General features: G+C 39.9%; 1 protein-coding gene across 3 annotated transcripts in view; it reads left to right on the top strand.

The window, feature by feature from the left end:
• The window catches only part of PARD3B (par-3 family cell polarity regulator beta), a 1,067,283-nt gene that overhangs the window by 609,589 nt on the left and 439,777 nt on the right, over positions 1 to 17,917 (top strand). For all 3 annotated transcript variants that reach the window (XM_060106399.1, XM_060106400.1, XM_060106402.1), the window contains exons 13-14: positions 2,108 to 2,240; positions 9,545 to 9,641. In XM_060106399.1, coding sequence (XP_059962382.1) covers positions 2,108 to 2,240; positions 9,545 to 9,641 — 230 coding nt within the window. The remainder of the gene's footprint in view (positions 1 to 2,107; positions 2,241 to 9,544; positions 9,642 to 17,917) is intronic.

Here is a 17,917-nt window from a genome sequence, read left to right as displayed (position 1 = left end):
CATTTAAACAAGATCCACTTTTATTTTCCCTAATATTTACATACTTTCCATGGGGGATGAGCAGGCACTTGGCTCTCTCAACTAGTGAGAATCTCTGTGGTACCTATGAAGATTAAAGAGTGTTTTTTTCATATAAAGACAGCAGCCTAATGTACAGATAATCTTTATTAAATTGAAAAAAAAGTCTGTAGTTATTTGATATCCCAAATCTGTTGTGCTGTGTCAAATCATATCTGTTGTGTGCTCGTGTTTTTGGAGGATTCTTCAGTGGAACAGCAATCACCCTCAGATACAATAAGAAAGGATCTGTAACCTAGAAAAGGCCTCAGTTCTGCTCATATATTCAGGGAAATCAATTAGTTAGATTTGGGGAGAATACCAAAATGGTTACTTGAACATTATATTGATATTAAAAAAAATACTGAAGACGCTACTTAAGAAAAGTCAAAATATATTGTCGTTGGGTATTTTCCCACATTACTCAGATGTACAAGATATGTAAACAGTTTTGATGAGGACCTCGTGAAGAATACATAATGAGCCCTTGATTGAATCAAAATCATTTTAAACAGAAACATGTTTTTCAAAGGATGAGCTTGAGGTTCAATTGTAATTCTATTTGAGCCTAGAGACTTGGTATTAAAAAATGAGTTATGACCTGTTTTTTTTTTTTTTCCTTCCCCAAAACATTTCCCTCCCCTGAGCTGTAAGCTCAGCTTGGTGGAAGCAGAATATGTTTAAAAATCCATTGTATTTTTTATTGGCTGGGACACTAATGGAAGGCTCCACAACAGCTCTATTTTACAGGCTGAATATTTTAATTAGGCTGGTTACTGATCAGTTGTTGGGATATTGATTGTGTCATTTATCAAAGAGCTGGGAAAGCAGAAACAAATTTTTTGTTGTTGCTGTTAAAGCACTTGACTGTGCAAGGTAGGTCGTACCTCTCCTACCTTCCAGGGCCCCAGCTTTAATTTAGGAGTAGTTCGCCCCAGGCTTGGGTTGACTAATGAACCAGGGGCAAAAGGTAACACTGGGTGTGGAAAAAGTGTTATAAGCCTTGACAAAAAGCTAAAGGACCTTCAGCCGCTGAAAACATTTTAATTATGAAGAATGCATGCATGGAATGTTTTGAAAATTTTGTTTAACTAGCAGGACACCGAGTTTCTGTAACTAAAGAGGAAAGTAGAAATCAAATGCATTGTTTGGGCCAAATGCTCTTTTTCAGAAGGAAAGTGCTTTGGGGATCAGATCTATGTTTGTGTTCGCGGACTGTTCCTCTCACAAATGGTCAAGGGAACAGCCCTGAGATGGCTTTCAAATTACTTCTTTGAAATCTGTTAGAAGACACACAATATGAACCGGAGCAAAACCCAGTTTTCTGTGCCTCCTTCCTCTAGAAAAATCACTAGAGCTCCCTGCGGACGGCCCATTCCTAGTACCTCGGCAGCACCTGTGGAACACGGTTTATTCTGGAGCTAGCAGTTTTAAGGAAACTGAATTTGTTTACAGACAATCAAAATCAAAACAGAAGGGGAAATATGGAAGAAGAGAAAAAAATCTCAGGAGAACCACTGTCTGGCATTGTCCCAGCAGTTTGTTTTAGCTCCTGGCCAAAAGGCCTAGTGTCTGCAGTGGAACACGCTCATGACATTTCAGTGACAAACCTGCCTGGGTTCTGACTTGTCCTAGAGCATATACACTTAGTCACCAAGGGAGAGGGAGACAGGAACCAGCTGGTTGGCAGAGAAACACCCTTGGCATGAACTGTATTCTTGTGTTGACTCTGCCACAAGCTGTACTCCCAGATGGAAGACAATTTGAAAGAAGCTAGTTGTAAATGGTGGGAAAGAATAATAATCTTTAATCTGCTTTTGTGCTTGCTATCAGCACTCCTAAGCCTTAACACCACATTGTCAGTATTTTTTATTGCCTATTCAGAAATGTTTTAGCTGATAGGGCCATTTTGATTTTCCACAGTCGAGGACTTACGTGCAATAGACTCTTGAAAGATTATTCATAAATTGATCGTTCTTTCACTTTGCTTCCATTGACCAAGTTGGAACATACTAAAAAAGCGAACATAATTTTTATTTTCATCCCTTAGGAGCCTGCAGAGTGTGGGGCATTTTCTAAGCCATGCTTTGAGAACTGTCAAAATGCTGTAACCACCTCCAGGAGAAATGATAATAGTACATTGCATCCATTTGGCACTTACAGTCCACAGAACAAACAGAAAGGTAAGATTCTATCCATTCTCATCTGCAAGTGGTATGAGAAAACAGGAGAGTGTTTATTTAAAAAAAAAGAAAAAGAGGAACAAAGGGGAATTAATTAGACTAAGTGCAGACTTTGTTACTCTGAGTCATGAAAATGAGAGATGGGTGGGAGATCTGACTCGCAGGTTGTGAAGCAGATTCCTGGCATTGCCTAAAGTTTAAGTGACAGTTTCTATGCTTGCTGCCCCAAACATGGAGGGTTACGTATAAAACAAAACCATGCCTGGAGAAACAAAATGACAAACCGTTATATTTTTTAACAGTCTTTTAATATTGGAAGTTACCAAGTGTAAATAACAACTAAACTTACAAAATATTGATATATGCAATAGTATTAAGTCATAAAGTGGTCATAACACAGTTCGCAGATTTATGCTTGTTTCTGAGCAGTAAATACTGTGAACCGAGACCATGATATGATGGTGGAATGTTTTTGTTATTGCCTCACTACTACTATCTTGTATGGATCACATTTCTGGTAGAGCTCTACATGTAAAAAAATTGTATTTTCTTCTTTGTTTTTCAAAAATTATACTTAAGGCCACCAAGAAAATTATTTTATTTCTCTGCATCTCCTTTTTTTAGTAACTTTACGCTTTTGTATCACAAAAGCAATAGATATTCATGACAGAAAATTAAGAGAAAAGCAATAAAGGGAAAATTTAATGGCACTCATACTTCTGTCAGAGATACTGATCAGTAACATTATGTATATATTGAAAGTGTTTCCTTCATGTAAATATGTGTATATAAAATAAAATGAAATATATATAAAATGTTTAGGAAATTGCTTTTTTAATTAATAGCACATTATGAACATCTTACTATGTCACTGAATATTCTATAACATCACATTCGGTAGTTGCATAGTAGTCTAGTGAACGGAGGTGCTGTTTATATAATCAATCCCTTATTTACACTTAAGATGTTACCCAAATTTAACGATGGGGGAACAATTTCTAGACTCTGAGATTACTCCATCAGAACAGACTTGTAAATCTGAGGTTCCTCTAGAATTAAATTCTTTCATCTGAATGGGATGTTTTTTCCTCTGAATTCCTCTGTTTCAGTGAGAGTAGCAGCAACAGCTGTGATCATTTATTGTTTACTGTCTGTTACATACTGTGGTGAGCAATTTACATGCACACTCAAAGTGGGTGATATTATTGTCCTCATTTTACAGATGAAGAAATAGAGAGGAGAGTAAATGACTAACCCAACACCATATATATATATATATATATATATAATCCCTGCAGAACCTGAATACATCTCCTGTCTCTCTGACTCAAGTTCATTCCCTAAACCACAGCATGGGCCCTGTCTTACATTGGTCTCTTGAAACTGTTCTTTCACCTCATCCCAAGAGTGTCCATTAGAAGCTGACTTGACTTGGTGTCAGATAAAGAAACGCCCAGTATGTCTTTCCTCATCTTAATAAAATTAAAAGTTTTCTTGACAAAGCAGCATCTCCTTCTGAGTCCTTCAGTTGCAATAGCAGGAGAATCTGGGGAAGGAACAGCAAGTTTACCTCATACCAGAAGAGCCTTCTCTCTACCATGTCCACTAATGATCAAGAACATTCCAGCCTTTATATAACTTGATTGGCACTTAATTCTCAAGCAACATGTGGTCCAGTGACAATCCAAGTTCCGGGATTTATTCCTAATTACACCAGTGTTGCCCAAAGGAACATTAGACACATTACCTCCCATCCTGTGTCTTTTTCAATACTTAAAAAATATCGATGCTGAAGTGATAATTAAGCAGTATATTTTTGGAGGACATTGAGATACTCAAGGAAATGGGATAATAGCTCTAGGAAGGCTAGCAAAGGCTAAAATAATGAAACTATAGAACTAGTTATAGTGTAAGGATCCACCCAGAAAAAAAATTTTAAATAATAAAGTCCACCCAAAACACACGTTAAAAATGAAATGCAGTAATACTTTGGAACTTCAGTAGAGTGTTCAGAGTTTGTATGTCACTGAACAATTAGAGTCCTTTAGGCACAGAACCACTGGGAGGTTCTGTCTCTTCCCTCCCTCCTGAGACACAGATCCGCAGTCCATAAGGTTCCCGCTACACCTCCTCCTCCCACCTCAATTTTCCAAGGTAACATCAAAAATCCAGTTCTTTTACGAAGTGACTCCATTAAACATTATTTTTTAAAAAGCACAGAAAATCTATTGTCATTATGTCCTTGGGGATCTGTGATACAATACTTGGTTATAAGAATTAGGCTTGTCAAAGCACAGATTTGTTATATTTTAATTATAAGAGGCCAGTAGATGGAATGCTCTTTCTTTTTATATAAGCCTATTGACTGAGAGACCAAAAATATATATATAACAGAATTTATAGACATGATGTTGTAGAAGAATATCATGCTTATCATGTCTTTGTGTAGCGTTAATAACATTTTCATTGTTTAGAGCCATTGAGAGTTCCCGAGTTTCCAACGCACACGAGGTGGCCATAGGCCACAGAGACTCATGAAACTTGAGTGAGTGTTGACTCGCCACCACCAAGCCTTTTTAAGGAGCTCCTTTAGAAAAACAAGATTGACTTGACAAAATGTAATGTCTAGTGAGGAGAGGAACTGTTACAGCCAAAACATTAACTTTTTTTTTCTTCCTTTCCTTTGTATATTTAAAAGTCCAATCTTGATATGCTGTGTTCCATCTATTTTTATAATAATAGTACTACCACCCATCGTTCCACTGTTATTTTTTTATATATACATATTCCTGTCAAGCTGTTCCAGAGAAAAGGCATTTTTAGAACTAACGTTTGTAGAAATTGTAACACCAGAAAATTCACTTTTGCGTTGGAGAATTGCTCGCAATGCCCGCAGTGGAATGAGTATAGGGCTCCAAGATGGTAATAGGATGGAGGTTGTGTCCCAGGGGTTTACTGTAAAATCCTATTAAGCATTCGAATGGTAATGAAGTGCGCAAACACTGCATTTTCTGAAGATTCTTGCTGGCAGATCTCACCCTGGGCCAAGTTACAGCCTAAGCACAGTTTGCCTCTGGTTTGCTCTTCCCTCTCCTTTAATAGTCCTCATCTTCCCTTTGCGCACTACTCCTGCTTCCTCCCTACTTTCAGTTCGTGAACTCCAGCCCCTGCCCCAGTAGCCCGTTGCCTCAAGTCTGCCCAGGATCACCCACTGAGGTCTTCTCAGGACTTTCATCCATACCCCAAATCAAATGTTTCGGTTCTATGTCCTGTCCCACTGGATCCATGTGCCCTGAGGTCCTTTGAAGAGACACATAATAGTGTGATTATTTATAATATCTTCCCTCCTGGGAACCTGCATGTATCCACCCCCCTACAGCATGTAAGGCACTGCCACTGCAGTGATGATCAGAAATTGAATTATACTTTTCAATTTGACTGATGTTTCTGGGATACCTCCATTGTGCAGAATGCGCTAGGCTGCAACGATGAATACAATGCTGTTATTGTTCTCAAAAACAGTCTAAAGTAGGGGTCAGCACACTTTGTCTGTAAGGGGCCACGTAGTCAATATTTCAGGCTTTGTGAGCCATAGGATCTCTTTTGCAACTCGTCACCTCTGCCATTGTAGTACGCAAGCAGCCATGGACAGTACGTGCATGAATGTGTTCAGTGAAACTTTATGTGCAAAACCAGTTGGCGGGCCAGTTTGGGGCCAGGGCCATAGCTTGCTGAGTTCTAGTCTAAAGGCACAAACTCTTTTGCCCTTCTTTTCTGATCTGGCCCTGGCAGGATGGATCCTGTAAAACAAGTCACAACAATAAAAGATGGTGATTAAAATAAGGGTCATTTGGTCATGGATGAAGTAGTGACTAGAGGTGCGACGTTCACAGGTGATATATAAAGTGACCTTGTACACTCAGTGAGATCCAGAAATACTATTTTTAAGGGATAAGAATTCCAGACTTTCACGATGATAAAGGGCTTAACAAACGTGTTTGGGCCAAGAGGGGAAAAAAAATATTCTTTACAACAACTAGATTTGTTGTTTAAAAAGTACCAAGGACCGGGCTTCCCTGGTGGCGCAGTGGTTGGGAGTCCGCCTGCCGATGCAGAGGACACGGGTTCGTGTCCCGGTCCGGGAAGATCCCACGTGCCACGGAGCGGCTGGGCCCGTGAGCCATGGCCGCTGAGCCTGTGCATCCGGAGCCTGTGGTCCACAACGGGAGAGGCCACAACAGTGAGAGGCCCGCGTACCGCAAAAAAAAAAAAAAAAAAAAAAAAAAAGGACCAAGGATAAAGAGTCATCAGAGAAGATACTAACCTCTGCATCTATCATTACTTTAAAAACACATAGATTATTCATGTGAATGAAATAAAAATGAAAGTTAATGATCGTAATAAAACCAGAGGAGATGCTGAAGAAGAGGAAGGAGAGGAGGAAGAGATGGACAAGGAGGAAGTTACCTGTGGTCCAGTAAGAGAAATAAATGTAGATAGATGATAGATCAATAGATAGCTCATTGCAAAAGCAGCACGTGGTAAATGTTACACATGAATTATTTTCTGTAATATTAACAGATAGAGCCAAAATGTCAGTGGATAAAGATATTGAAGGTGTATTTCTTGCTCAAATCACAGCCCAATGAGAACTGAGGGACTTGGGCTCCTTCCATTGGTAGCTGGGCCATCTTCTGGTGCCTCATCCACTCATGGTTGCAGCTGGTAGATGGGATTGGGGGGGAAGGTGGGGAAGTTGCGTGTACCCTTCTTTAAGCCCTGAGACTGGGCACAACATCGACCACAGTAACTCACATTCTATTGGCAAGAACCAGTCTAGATACAAAGAGGGCTGGAAAATGGGGTCTGGGGTCTAGCTGTGTGCCCAGGAAGAAAGGAAGAACACAGACACTGGGAGCACTAATATTCTCCATCACTGTTGTAAAAGTACCAACAGATCCCAGAGCAACAGTGAAGGTTTCATAGAGAAGGTGATATTTGAGGTGGACCTTGGGAGAAGGGTGGGACTTTAATGGATGAAGTCGGTTTTGCAATTATATGAGCAAAGACACTGGGGTAGGAAAACCTGGCCTTGTGGTCTGGGAGCAATAAATAGTCTTGAGTGGCTAATGTGTAATAGGAGATAAAGTTGGCTGCCGGGGACACAGACCTTTATTCTGTAGGCAGTTGTGTGCGACTGCAGTGTTTTTGAGCAGGCAGTTACATGGTCACAGCTATGTTTACCACCAGTGAAAGATGGACTGAGAAGTTGAGGATGAGTGATTAGAACCAGTGGAAAAGATGTTGTCCCAATATGTCCCTTGTTCCAATTTACCTTGTAGACCCTCTGCTCTTTTTCTCTCAGCAAATCTTTGGCTGCCTAACTGCTGCCATATTACCAGATCACTGGAGTGGGGGACAGTGCAGGAGGACAGTGCTGGCTGCCTTTGCTCATCATGCTTCTGTACCCTGATCATCTTACTTACCAGATTCCTGCTTCGAATCTCATTCCCTGGGACATGTCAGCACTGCTAGAACTGCCTCCATTTTATACTGGTCCCTGGGGCAGAGCTTGGAGTAAGTCCTTCCCTGGTGTATTCATCAGGCTTCTCCAGAGAAACAGAACCAGTGGGGTGTGTGTGTGTGTGTGTGTGTGTGTGTGTGTGTGTGTGTGTGTGTGTGTGTGTTTGTATATGTATATATAGATTACATACACAGATTTATTGTAAGAGATTGGGTCACGTGATTATGGAGGCAGGCACGTCCCAAGGTCTGCAAGGTGAGCAGGCAAGCTGAGACCCAGAAGAGCCAATGCTGTAGTCCTGGTCTGAAGGCCAGCAGGCTCAAGACCTAGGAAGAGCCAGTGGTTCAGTTTGAATCCAAGAGCAGGAAAAAGGCAATGTCTCAGTTTGAAGGCAGTCAAGCAGGAAGAATTCTCTCCTACTTGAAGGAGGGTCAACCTTTTTGTTCTATTCAGACCATCAACTGATTGGATAAGGCCCACCCACATAAGGGGGGTACAATCTACTTTACCCTGTCTACTGATTTCAATGTTAATATCACCCGAAAACAACCTCACAGAATACCAAGTGTCTGGGCACCCTGAGCCCAGTCAAGTTGATACATAAAATTAACCATCAGACCTGGTATGTGGGCAAGTCAAAGCAGTTGTTACCAGCAGCATTTCTGAAGGACAAAGAGATGATTTTCTTGTTCTAGCAATAGAGTCTACTTTTTACAAATATCTCACTGTAACAGATCCACAGCAGAGTTTATGGTGTACAGAATAATAATCCTTTATTTACTCATTGGCACTCATTGCACTTATAAATCACTGCTTGAATACGCACTATCTTATATAATCCTTGTATTCCTCCAATGACGGTATTCTTATCCCTACTTTGTAGATATAAAAACCAAGGTTTATAGAAGTTGAGTAGTTTGCCTAAGTTCATACAGCATTACAAGATTGGAAACATGCAGTCTTGCTTCACAAACTATACTCTTAATCACGATGCTCTATAATTTTTTCATACATTTAATATTTTCATTAGTAATGGGGATTAAACGATACGTAAGGCTTAGCTCAGTGTGTGGTACACGATAAGATCTCAACAAACCTTACTTGTTATTAGTTGTAATATTCAGTATACATGTCTATGTTTTTCTGTATAAAATAGACGAAAAAGTAAACATTTTTAGCAGGTAGGAAAACTAGAATTCAGACCCCAGTCTTTTGCTTCTGAGGCCCCAAACTCAGGGTTTTCCACTACAACACAGATGCAAAAAGAATATATATATATATTTACCTCTATGGTGTCTAAATGGTGAGTAGATATACTGTATCTCATGGTTTTTTTTAAGTACTTTTTGTCACTGAGGCAAATGCTTAAATCACCGTTTAATCCAGAGCATGCATTATAGAGTCTTGTTTACAAAAACGTTGTCATAAAAGAAATGGCTTGTTAATCTTCTGCAAATCACAGGTAGTGAATATGTGTCAACCCTTCCCAGGTGGTAAAAGGTAGTTAAGATGCACGGACTTCACTTGCCAGGGGTTGCCAGCAGGCTGCCAGCAGGTTGCCAGCAGGTTACCAGCAAGTCACATTATCAGGCTTAGATTTCCTGGTACAGGCTGTATTAGCGTGCATATGAATGCTTCAGTGCTGTGTGAGGACTTATTTGTTTCAAGGCTGGTTTCTGTGTTGGTGAAAATTATGTCTGAGAGATGGACTGAAACAAAACCAGGCGCTGGGCGGTTCTGCCTCCTGTTTACTACAGCTTTATTTGTTCTTTGCTTATAGAACTGTTGCTTCCCAATGATGGATGGCCTGAGAGCGGAGGACCTCCTCCTCCACCACATCCCGTTCTGGAATTGGGACTTGAAGATTACAGCCACAGGTATCGATAAAATGATACACCATAGGGGTTTCCCTGGTGGCGCGGTGGTTGAGAGTCTGCCTGCCGATGCAGAGGACACGGGTTCGTGCCCCGGTCCGGGAAGGTCCCACATGCCGCGGAGTGGCTGGGCCCATGAGCCATGGTCACTGAGCCTGCGCGTCCGGAGCCTGTGTTCCGCAACGGGAGAGGCCACAACAGTGAGAGGCCTGCGTACCACAAAAAAAAAAAGAAAAAAAATATATATATATACCATAAATATTCTCCGGTATGGTTTTTCTGAGAAAACCCAGCAACCTTATTGTAACTCTATTTCTTTCCAGAATGGAAATCTCATAGTATCTGTAATTCCTTTCCAGCGAAAACTTCTCATAGCAAATATTAATACCTCAGATTATTCATTTTTGCTTCCTGGAATTTAAGATTCATCATATCTTATTAAAATATATGAGAAAATTGATGAATTTTCTTTTACCAAGTTAAAAACCAGAGAGGTGGAACTCAAAAAAAAAACAAGTTATATGGGAAGGTATGAAACAAAACTGAGAAGACATAAAGCTTTTTTTTTCTTTCTTATTTGTAATTGGCAAACCCTAAAGGTATTTTAAAAATAGATGTTCCAAGAAAGTTAATGGAATCTAAAAATTAAAGCAGCACCATATATAATCTAAACTATTGAAAAGAGTGCCCAATATTATATCCATTCTGTAATAGAAACCAAAAAAATTAATATTTTTTAGAATCACACAAGCATGAGAGAGAGAGATTTACTAACATACACACCATTTGACTAGTAGAATTCATAGATTTTGTTCTTCTGATGAGTTTTAAAAATCATTAACTTGTCCCTTTGCTGTTTTCTGTATTTATTATGGCTGTTAAAAACTGGATATTTCATTCCATTCTTGTCCCATGATAATCCTGTGAAGTTTTTTCATTTTTCTTGGAGCAATGCTGTTTTCTTTCAAACATCACTATTATGGTTTTTGTTTTGTTTTGTTTTTTACAATTTGCTAAAAATAAAACAATACAACAAGAGTACAGCTAACTCTATTAGCCAGAAGCTTACCTATATTTAGCTATCTCCGACTCCTCCATTTTTTTTTTTTTTTTTTTTTTTTGTGGTATGCGGGCCTCTCACTGCTGTGGCCTCTCCCGTTGCGGAGCACAGGCTCTGGACGCGCAGGCTCAGCGGCCATGGCTCACGGGCCCAGCCGCTCCGCGGCATGTGGGATCCTCCTAGACTGGGGCACGAACCCGTGTCCCCTGCATCGGCAGGTGGACTCCCAACCACTGCACCACCAGGGAAGCCCGACTCCTACATTTTTGAAGTCAACTTTTTTACTCAAATACAATTTCTTGAACTAGATTGATAATCACAGTAATGTTCTAGATCAGTATCTCTGGGGGTTTCTTGAGCAAAAGTCTGGACATTTTTAATTTTGCATGCTTATCTGCATTGCTTGTCTCAATCCTGAATCAAAAGTGACAGTTTGGTAGCATTAAAAAATCCATTTTAGGACTTGAGGACATGGGGAGGAGGAAGGGTAAGCTGGGACGAAGCGAGAGAGTAGCATGGACTTATATACACTACCAAATGTAAAATAGATAGCTAGTGAGAAGCAGCCACATAGCACAGGGAGATTAGCTCTGTGCTTTGTGACCACCTAGAGGGGTGGGATAGGGAGGGTGGGAGGGAGACGCAAGAGGGAGGAGGCATGGCGATATATGTATCTGTCTAGCTGATTCACTTTGTTATAAAGCAGAAACTAACACACCATTGTAAAGCAATTATACTCCAATAAAGATGTTAAAAAAATCCATTTTAAAAATAATTTCACTCATCCTACCTTACCGTTTACCCAGGGTATATGCACAGAACTGCTGGAATAGTGCAGAGATAAATCAGATATAAACCTGTGATATTGTATTCATAATAAGATAAATGTATTTGGCCTTAATCCCATTTCTGGCACTGACCCCTAAAAACCTTGGAATTCTCTACGTATTGAGACTGATTAAGGTGTCATGTTATGTTAATGAAGGGGCTGGTTGCCAGTGGAGCCCATCTTGTGCTTAGAGGGTTGGAACTTTCAGTCCCATCCAGAGAGATGGGCCTTGAATCAGTTGACAGTGGCCAGTGATTTAATCAATATTGCCTCTGTAATGAAGCCTCCATAAGAACCCAAAAGGACAGGGTTTGGAGACCTTCTGGGTTGGTGAACATGTGGAGATGTGGGGAGAGAGGCACACTCAGAGAGGGCATAGAAGCTCAGAGCCTCTTCTCACATACTTTGCCCTGGGCAGCTCTGCATACGGCGGTTCCTGAGTTATTTTCTTTTACAGTAAACCAGTGATCTAGTAAGTAACACATTTCTCTGAGTTCTGAGAGCCACTATCAAAAACGTAAGCGAACCCAAGGAGGGGTCTAGGGCACCTCTGATTTATAGCCAGTTGGTCAGAAGTAGAGGTAACAACCTGGACTTGTGACTGGTGTCTGAAGTTCAAGAAGGGGTCTGTGGAGCCTCCAATCTATAGCCCATCAGTCTGAAGCACAGGTGACAACCTGAGCTGGAAACTGGCGTCTGAAGTGGAGTATGGGGGGCAGTCGTATAGGACTGAGCACTCAACCTGTGGGATCTGATGCAGTCTCCAGGTAGATAGTGTCAGAATTTAGTTGAGTTCTCCGAAACCCTGCTGCTGTCCTAGAATTATTGGAAGTATGGGAGAACTCTTCGCCCCCCACCCAACACTTGTTAAAATTGGGTCCAAGAGCCCAAAAGGAAACCCTAGCCTCAAGATGATGGTAGGCTAATAGGTAAAAGCGACAAACGAGAACACAGGGTACAAAGTGATATTTACCAGAAGACATAGATAAAACGCCCTGAGCTTCTGAGGCAGAGAAAGGAGAGTATTCCCAAGTACAGGAAGCAGGGAGAATGTTAGGGGAAAAAGTGATACTTGAGCTGACCCCTAAAATATGAATAGGAGCATGGGCATGAAAAGAGCCCTAGAAGGAAGAGAATTTCAGAGAGAGGCAAAGGCAGAAGGAACAGATGGAGGTAGGAAAGTAAGTTGATTTGTTCAACTTCTATCGTGGCTGATTGGCCAGATGATCACGCCCAAAACGCAAGGATAAGGAAATCAGACTTCATTTGGTAGATAGTAAAATCTTATTGTGGGAGTTCAGCAGATAAGATTGGGTTTTAGTTGTGTACAACAAGGATTATAATTTTTGTGACTTTCTGTTTGAATAAAACAACAAAAAAAAAAGCAAAAAAAACACAAGGATTAGGTAAATGGAGGAGGGTTAATATCTGCTAGAAGCCAGAGACTCTGTGGATACCTCCTGGGGCCATGGCAGTGAGACTTACTGAGGACCTGTGCTGGGGAGGATGGGGATAAACCTTCTCAGGTGGGAACCTTTCAGGGGACAGAGGTAGTTCAGAGATATTGCAGAGCTAGAATCATTGAGAATTAGCAACTGCCTTTTTGGCTGCTTCCGTGTCGCCACATATTTCTTCCCTTCCCTTTTCAGGAAAGCATGTTTCTCCACGATCTTGAAAAACAGCTTATATTGGCTCTCACTGCTGTAAATCTTCATCACATGATGTGAACCAGCAACTTCCTTTTCACCCTCTCCTTCCCTAACTCGCTGTGTTTAGGCTTCCATTCTCACCCTTTTCTAGAACTGCTCTTTTTAACATTGACAGTAATCTCCTTTCAATCAAAAGTATAACTTTTTCTCACTCTTAAGTCTTCTTTTGATCATTTTCATTCACTTGTTCACTCATCCATTCAAAATTATTTATGGAACTCTAAACTGGGTGCCGTAGAAGGTACTGGAATGGATTGGAAGCATCCCTGCCCACAAGGAATGCAGTGTCCCCTTGAAGAAACAGACACACAGATAATTAGGAAACAGCCTGCTGAGCATGAGATACAAAATGTCATTGGAGCCTAGAAGAAAAAGCCACTAACTCTGTCTGTAGGTGTCAAGGAAGGTTTTTTACAGGAGAGGTAGTGTGTGAAAGGTTTCTTGAAGGATAGAAGGGAACTTGCTAGGCAGAAAAGAGGTGGGAAGGGCAATTTAGGTTAGGAAAACCAAATGATGGGAGAGGGAAAATGCAGTGTGTTCAACGTGGCTAAAACGTATAGTATCTGGGGAAGGAATCTACAGGAAGGGCATTGTCCGCCATGCTCTGTGAGCGCCATGCTTCTCCAGAGAGCAGTGGAGAAGCATTGAAGGCTTTGAAGCCTGACAATATCATGTTAAGTGAGTTCACTTGTGGAGAATAAATGGATAAGGGAAACCATGGACAAGGATACTAGTCTGGGACAACCAGCAAGAGAGGAGAGGGGCTTGAATGAAGGGAGGAGCAGCATAGCTGGAGAGCAAGGGACAGAGTCAAAGACATTTTTGAAATGGAAGGAACAAATCTAAAGCTTTGAATCTCTCTCTCGCTCTCTCTCTCCCCTCCTCCCCCTCCCTCCCTCCCTCCCTCCCTCTCTCTCCCTCTCCTAGGATTCTGCGACCTGCACCATCCTGCAAACTGCTGTGTTGCCTAGGTGACCAGCTGCAGTGGGGGTTTGCAGTTGGAAACTTACAGTGGAGGAAGCATTGGAAGGGAGCCAGGAGGGCTGAGCAAAGGAGGCTGTCCTGTCTTAAAAAAAAAAAAAAAGTTAAAAGCCCCCTGAAAGGGAAAAGTGGTGCTTTAAGGGATGGAACCAGTCTTGTGAAACAGAAAACTACTAATTCATGAGAAGTGAAAAACAAATTTGATCAAACTAAACTTATGCCTGTACTTTGAACCAAAACGAAATCAGGAACTTACTGAACTTATTTGTACTATTATGTCAATAATTATTTGACAAACATTTAGAATAGGTGTGTCTAAAGTAAAAAATATATATTTATATATTATATATATTTCCTTTATATATATAATATATATTATATATTATATGATATAAGTATATATATTATATACATATTATATATATAAAGGAAATAAATTTTTTACTGTGATGTCTCAGGGAGAGTTTAAGACAAATCAACAGCAGGGAGAATATATGAATTTGATTAGCTATTCAGACAACATTTGGTTATTCCCTACATGTTCATATTTTCCTTCCCTCTTGGTTCTCTCTCAGTTCGGCTCTTGCTGTCTCTCTCTCTTTCATACATGTGACCTGCATCTACTCTCATTCAGAGTAGCCTATCATTGAAGCTGATCCATGGCCACCTGAGACTTCAGACACGCCCCTGAAAACCTTCCCCTGCCTTTTTATTTCAGACAGTTCTCCTTGAACATTCACGGGGGGTCTTCTATGTCTTTCACATTCCTGATTTGTCACTATATTCAGGACATTGGCATATGTTTCATGCTACCCTTATTTATTCATTATGCAGCCTAATTTGACATTGAATATCATTTCTCTTTGATAGATTCCCTGGTTGTTCATGGAGGAAATACAGTCTTTAGCTAAGACACGTCTTTGGCCTGCTGTCAACTTACAGCTTCCGCTGCAGCCCATTCAGCCATGAGCACATGCTAACTGCCTTCAAAATTTAAATATGTCATGTTTTATAGTTAATCATTGTGTCACCCTCTCACACCAAAAACTTCCAATATGTAGCATAAAATTACAAACTGTTTTACTAGTCTAATGTATGTGTCTAAGATATTTTCACATTAACCAATTCAGTACTATACTCATTATTCAAGTACATTAGAAGTTCACATTGGCTCCAATCACATCGTGTCTCATATTACACTTCCTTCCTTCCTTCCTTAAATATCTGCCAATCTGATATCAGCCTTGTTTCCATTTTGTACCATGGCAAGAGGGGTCCTTTTATTGAAGGTTTTCAAAGTGTACACTTAGCCATGTTCAAAACAATGGTCACAGAGGTACATATCACCATGATCAATTTAATGGACATACCCAGGTATGCATATGTATATATGTATATATACAAACACATATATGAATATATGTTACATTCATATGTACAAAGCAGCTTTTTATTTTCTTTGATCATCTTTGATGGTGTCTCCACATCATGTTATTGCATTATCTTCTTGTTTTTTCAATGGGGATGAGAGTAGTTGTTTCTCAAGAGTTTGGGAAAATTTGAGTTCTTATTCTTCATTTGTCATGTAATGCCTGGTGTAGTAAAGTATTCTAAAACATTCAAGTGGGGACTTCCCTGGTGGCCCAGTGGTTAAGACTTTGCCTTCCATTGCAGGGGGTGTGGGTTCAATCCCTGGTCAGGGAGCTAAGATCCCACATGCCTCATGGCCAAAAAACCAAAACATAAAACAGAAGCAATATTGTAACAAATTCAATAAAGACCTTAAAAATGGTCCACATCAAAAAAAAAAGAAAAAGAAAAAAGAAAAGAAAAGAAACCAAGCTAATAAATAAATAAATAAAACCATAAAGTGGATTAACCAAAACATTACTCAGTTGGGTAGATTCCCATAGTCTGCCTTGAGCAGAGCACTTTAAATGCAGCGTGAGCTGTTTTAATGAGGAAAATTCATGTTGGTTCTAAACCTCCTCCCTAAAGGTATTCATTACATGTGGCATCTATTTTGATTAACCCTTTAATTTTCTTTTCTTTCACGATATGAACCACTGTTGAAACAAAAAAGTAACCTAAAATGCAAGCTGCATGAGAGAGGGTGCATGAAACTACAGTAAGAGGGAAAAGTCTGATTTCTGTGGGCTCAAGATCAGCAACAACCTGTGTCCCAGGCTGGCCACCATTTTAGCCAAAGCTTTTGTAGCTCTGGGAAGAGTTCAAGAAACCACAATCTGGTCCTGGCTTTGGCACTGGCCAGCTGTGTGACCTTGGAACATCAGTCTCCTCTTTGGGCCTCAGTGTCTTATCTACAAGATGAAGAGTTAGATGAGGTGACCTTTAAGGTCTTCCAGCTCTTAAATTCACTGGTTCCATGAAGGCCATGAGTCTCTCTGACACTAAAACCATGTCATCACAAGAGATCAAAGGATGAAAAACTAAGTGCAAATAAAGGTCGAGTAACACATTTAAAGGCAAGTGCTTCCAAAACATCAAGGCTCAGGGGGAAGCTCATATGCACCATGGCATCTCATAATTCTTCTTTAAAGTGGGCTAAAACAATTAAAACATTTCTATTATGCCAAGTCAGTGTCAACAGCACTAGCAGGTCAGGATTTTTGTTTACAATTGACATATTTGTCCACTACCACTAGATACCACATCTAATATGCTTTATGTAGGTAGCTTTCTTTATTGAGCATGTAGCCAGACACAAAGAAAGAAGCCAAAAAAAAAAAGAAAGAAAGAAAAGAAGCACCTTCATAATTCTAAAGAGTTGATTTAAGCTTCTTGAGGAAATTTTCATGAAAAAATGTACAGTTGTCCCTTGGTATCCATGAGGAATTTGTTCCAGGACCCCCACAATATTATTATTGCTGCAAGGCAATACTAAATATACATGACTAATAAGTTTCAAGAAGAGATTAAACTTATTTTGGTGTATTTGGTTAAGAAATCGAGATACCCAGTACATTTTATAAGGATTCTCATTTGTGACAGTTGAATTTGGGGGTTATTTTATTTTTTACAATGTCAAATCCCAACTGTTTGAAAAGAATTCAACCTCAGTACTTTCAGATTTACCAAGGACACTTCATTTGAGTTTTTACTGTATTTAAGATTAAAGTTGTGTTGAAACGAGCTACCATATTTACTTTGTAAATACATGTACCAAGGGAGAGTACCAAGGGAGAAAGTGGCTGTAATTTAATTCATGAAAAGTATATAAATATAATTTATTTCTAGATCAAGAAATGAGGCATTGTCTGTAATTCCCTTATATAATCTCCTCCATCCTCAAGCAAAATAAATAAAATATTCATCAGAAATGGAATTCTTTGAGATTACAAGTACTAGGAAGCCTATAATGGGCATTTGATGTATCTTTTGTCTAAATTGTCAGCTGTGCTTTTCCTGTTACTTCCTGTTGGTATTATTGATGAGCAGACTATTTGCTCAGCATTAACATTAGTTTTAGAAAATAGACCTAAATGGAGTAGAAAACCAAACTATGGCAGCCATTAGTCATTCAACAGAATGGTTTTCTAGAAAGGATACAACCCTTACACTTGTTTTTAAAGGAAGGGTGTTCATAGCCCACAGATCTCTCTCTTTTTTCTTTTTTTTTACATCTTTATTGGAGTATAATTGCTTTACAATGGTGTGTTAGTTTCTGCTCTATAACAAA

The sequence above is a fragment of the Mesoplodon densirostris genome, chromosome 8, assembly GCF_025265405.1.
Source record: "Mesoplodon densirostris isolate mMesDen1 chromosome 8, mMesDen1 primary haplotype, whole genome shotgun sequence".
NCBI lineage: Eukaryota > Metazoa > Chordata > Mammalia > Artiodactyla > Ziphiidae > Mesoplodon > Mesoplodon densirostris.
This window is presented reverse-complemented; position numbering and strand designations above follow the sequence as displayed.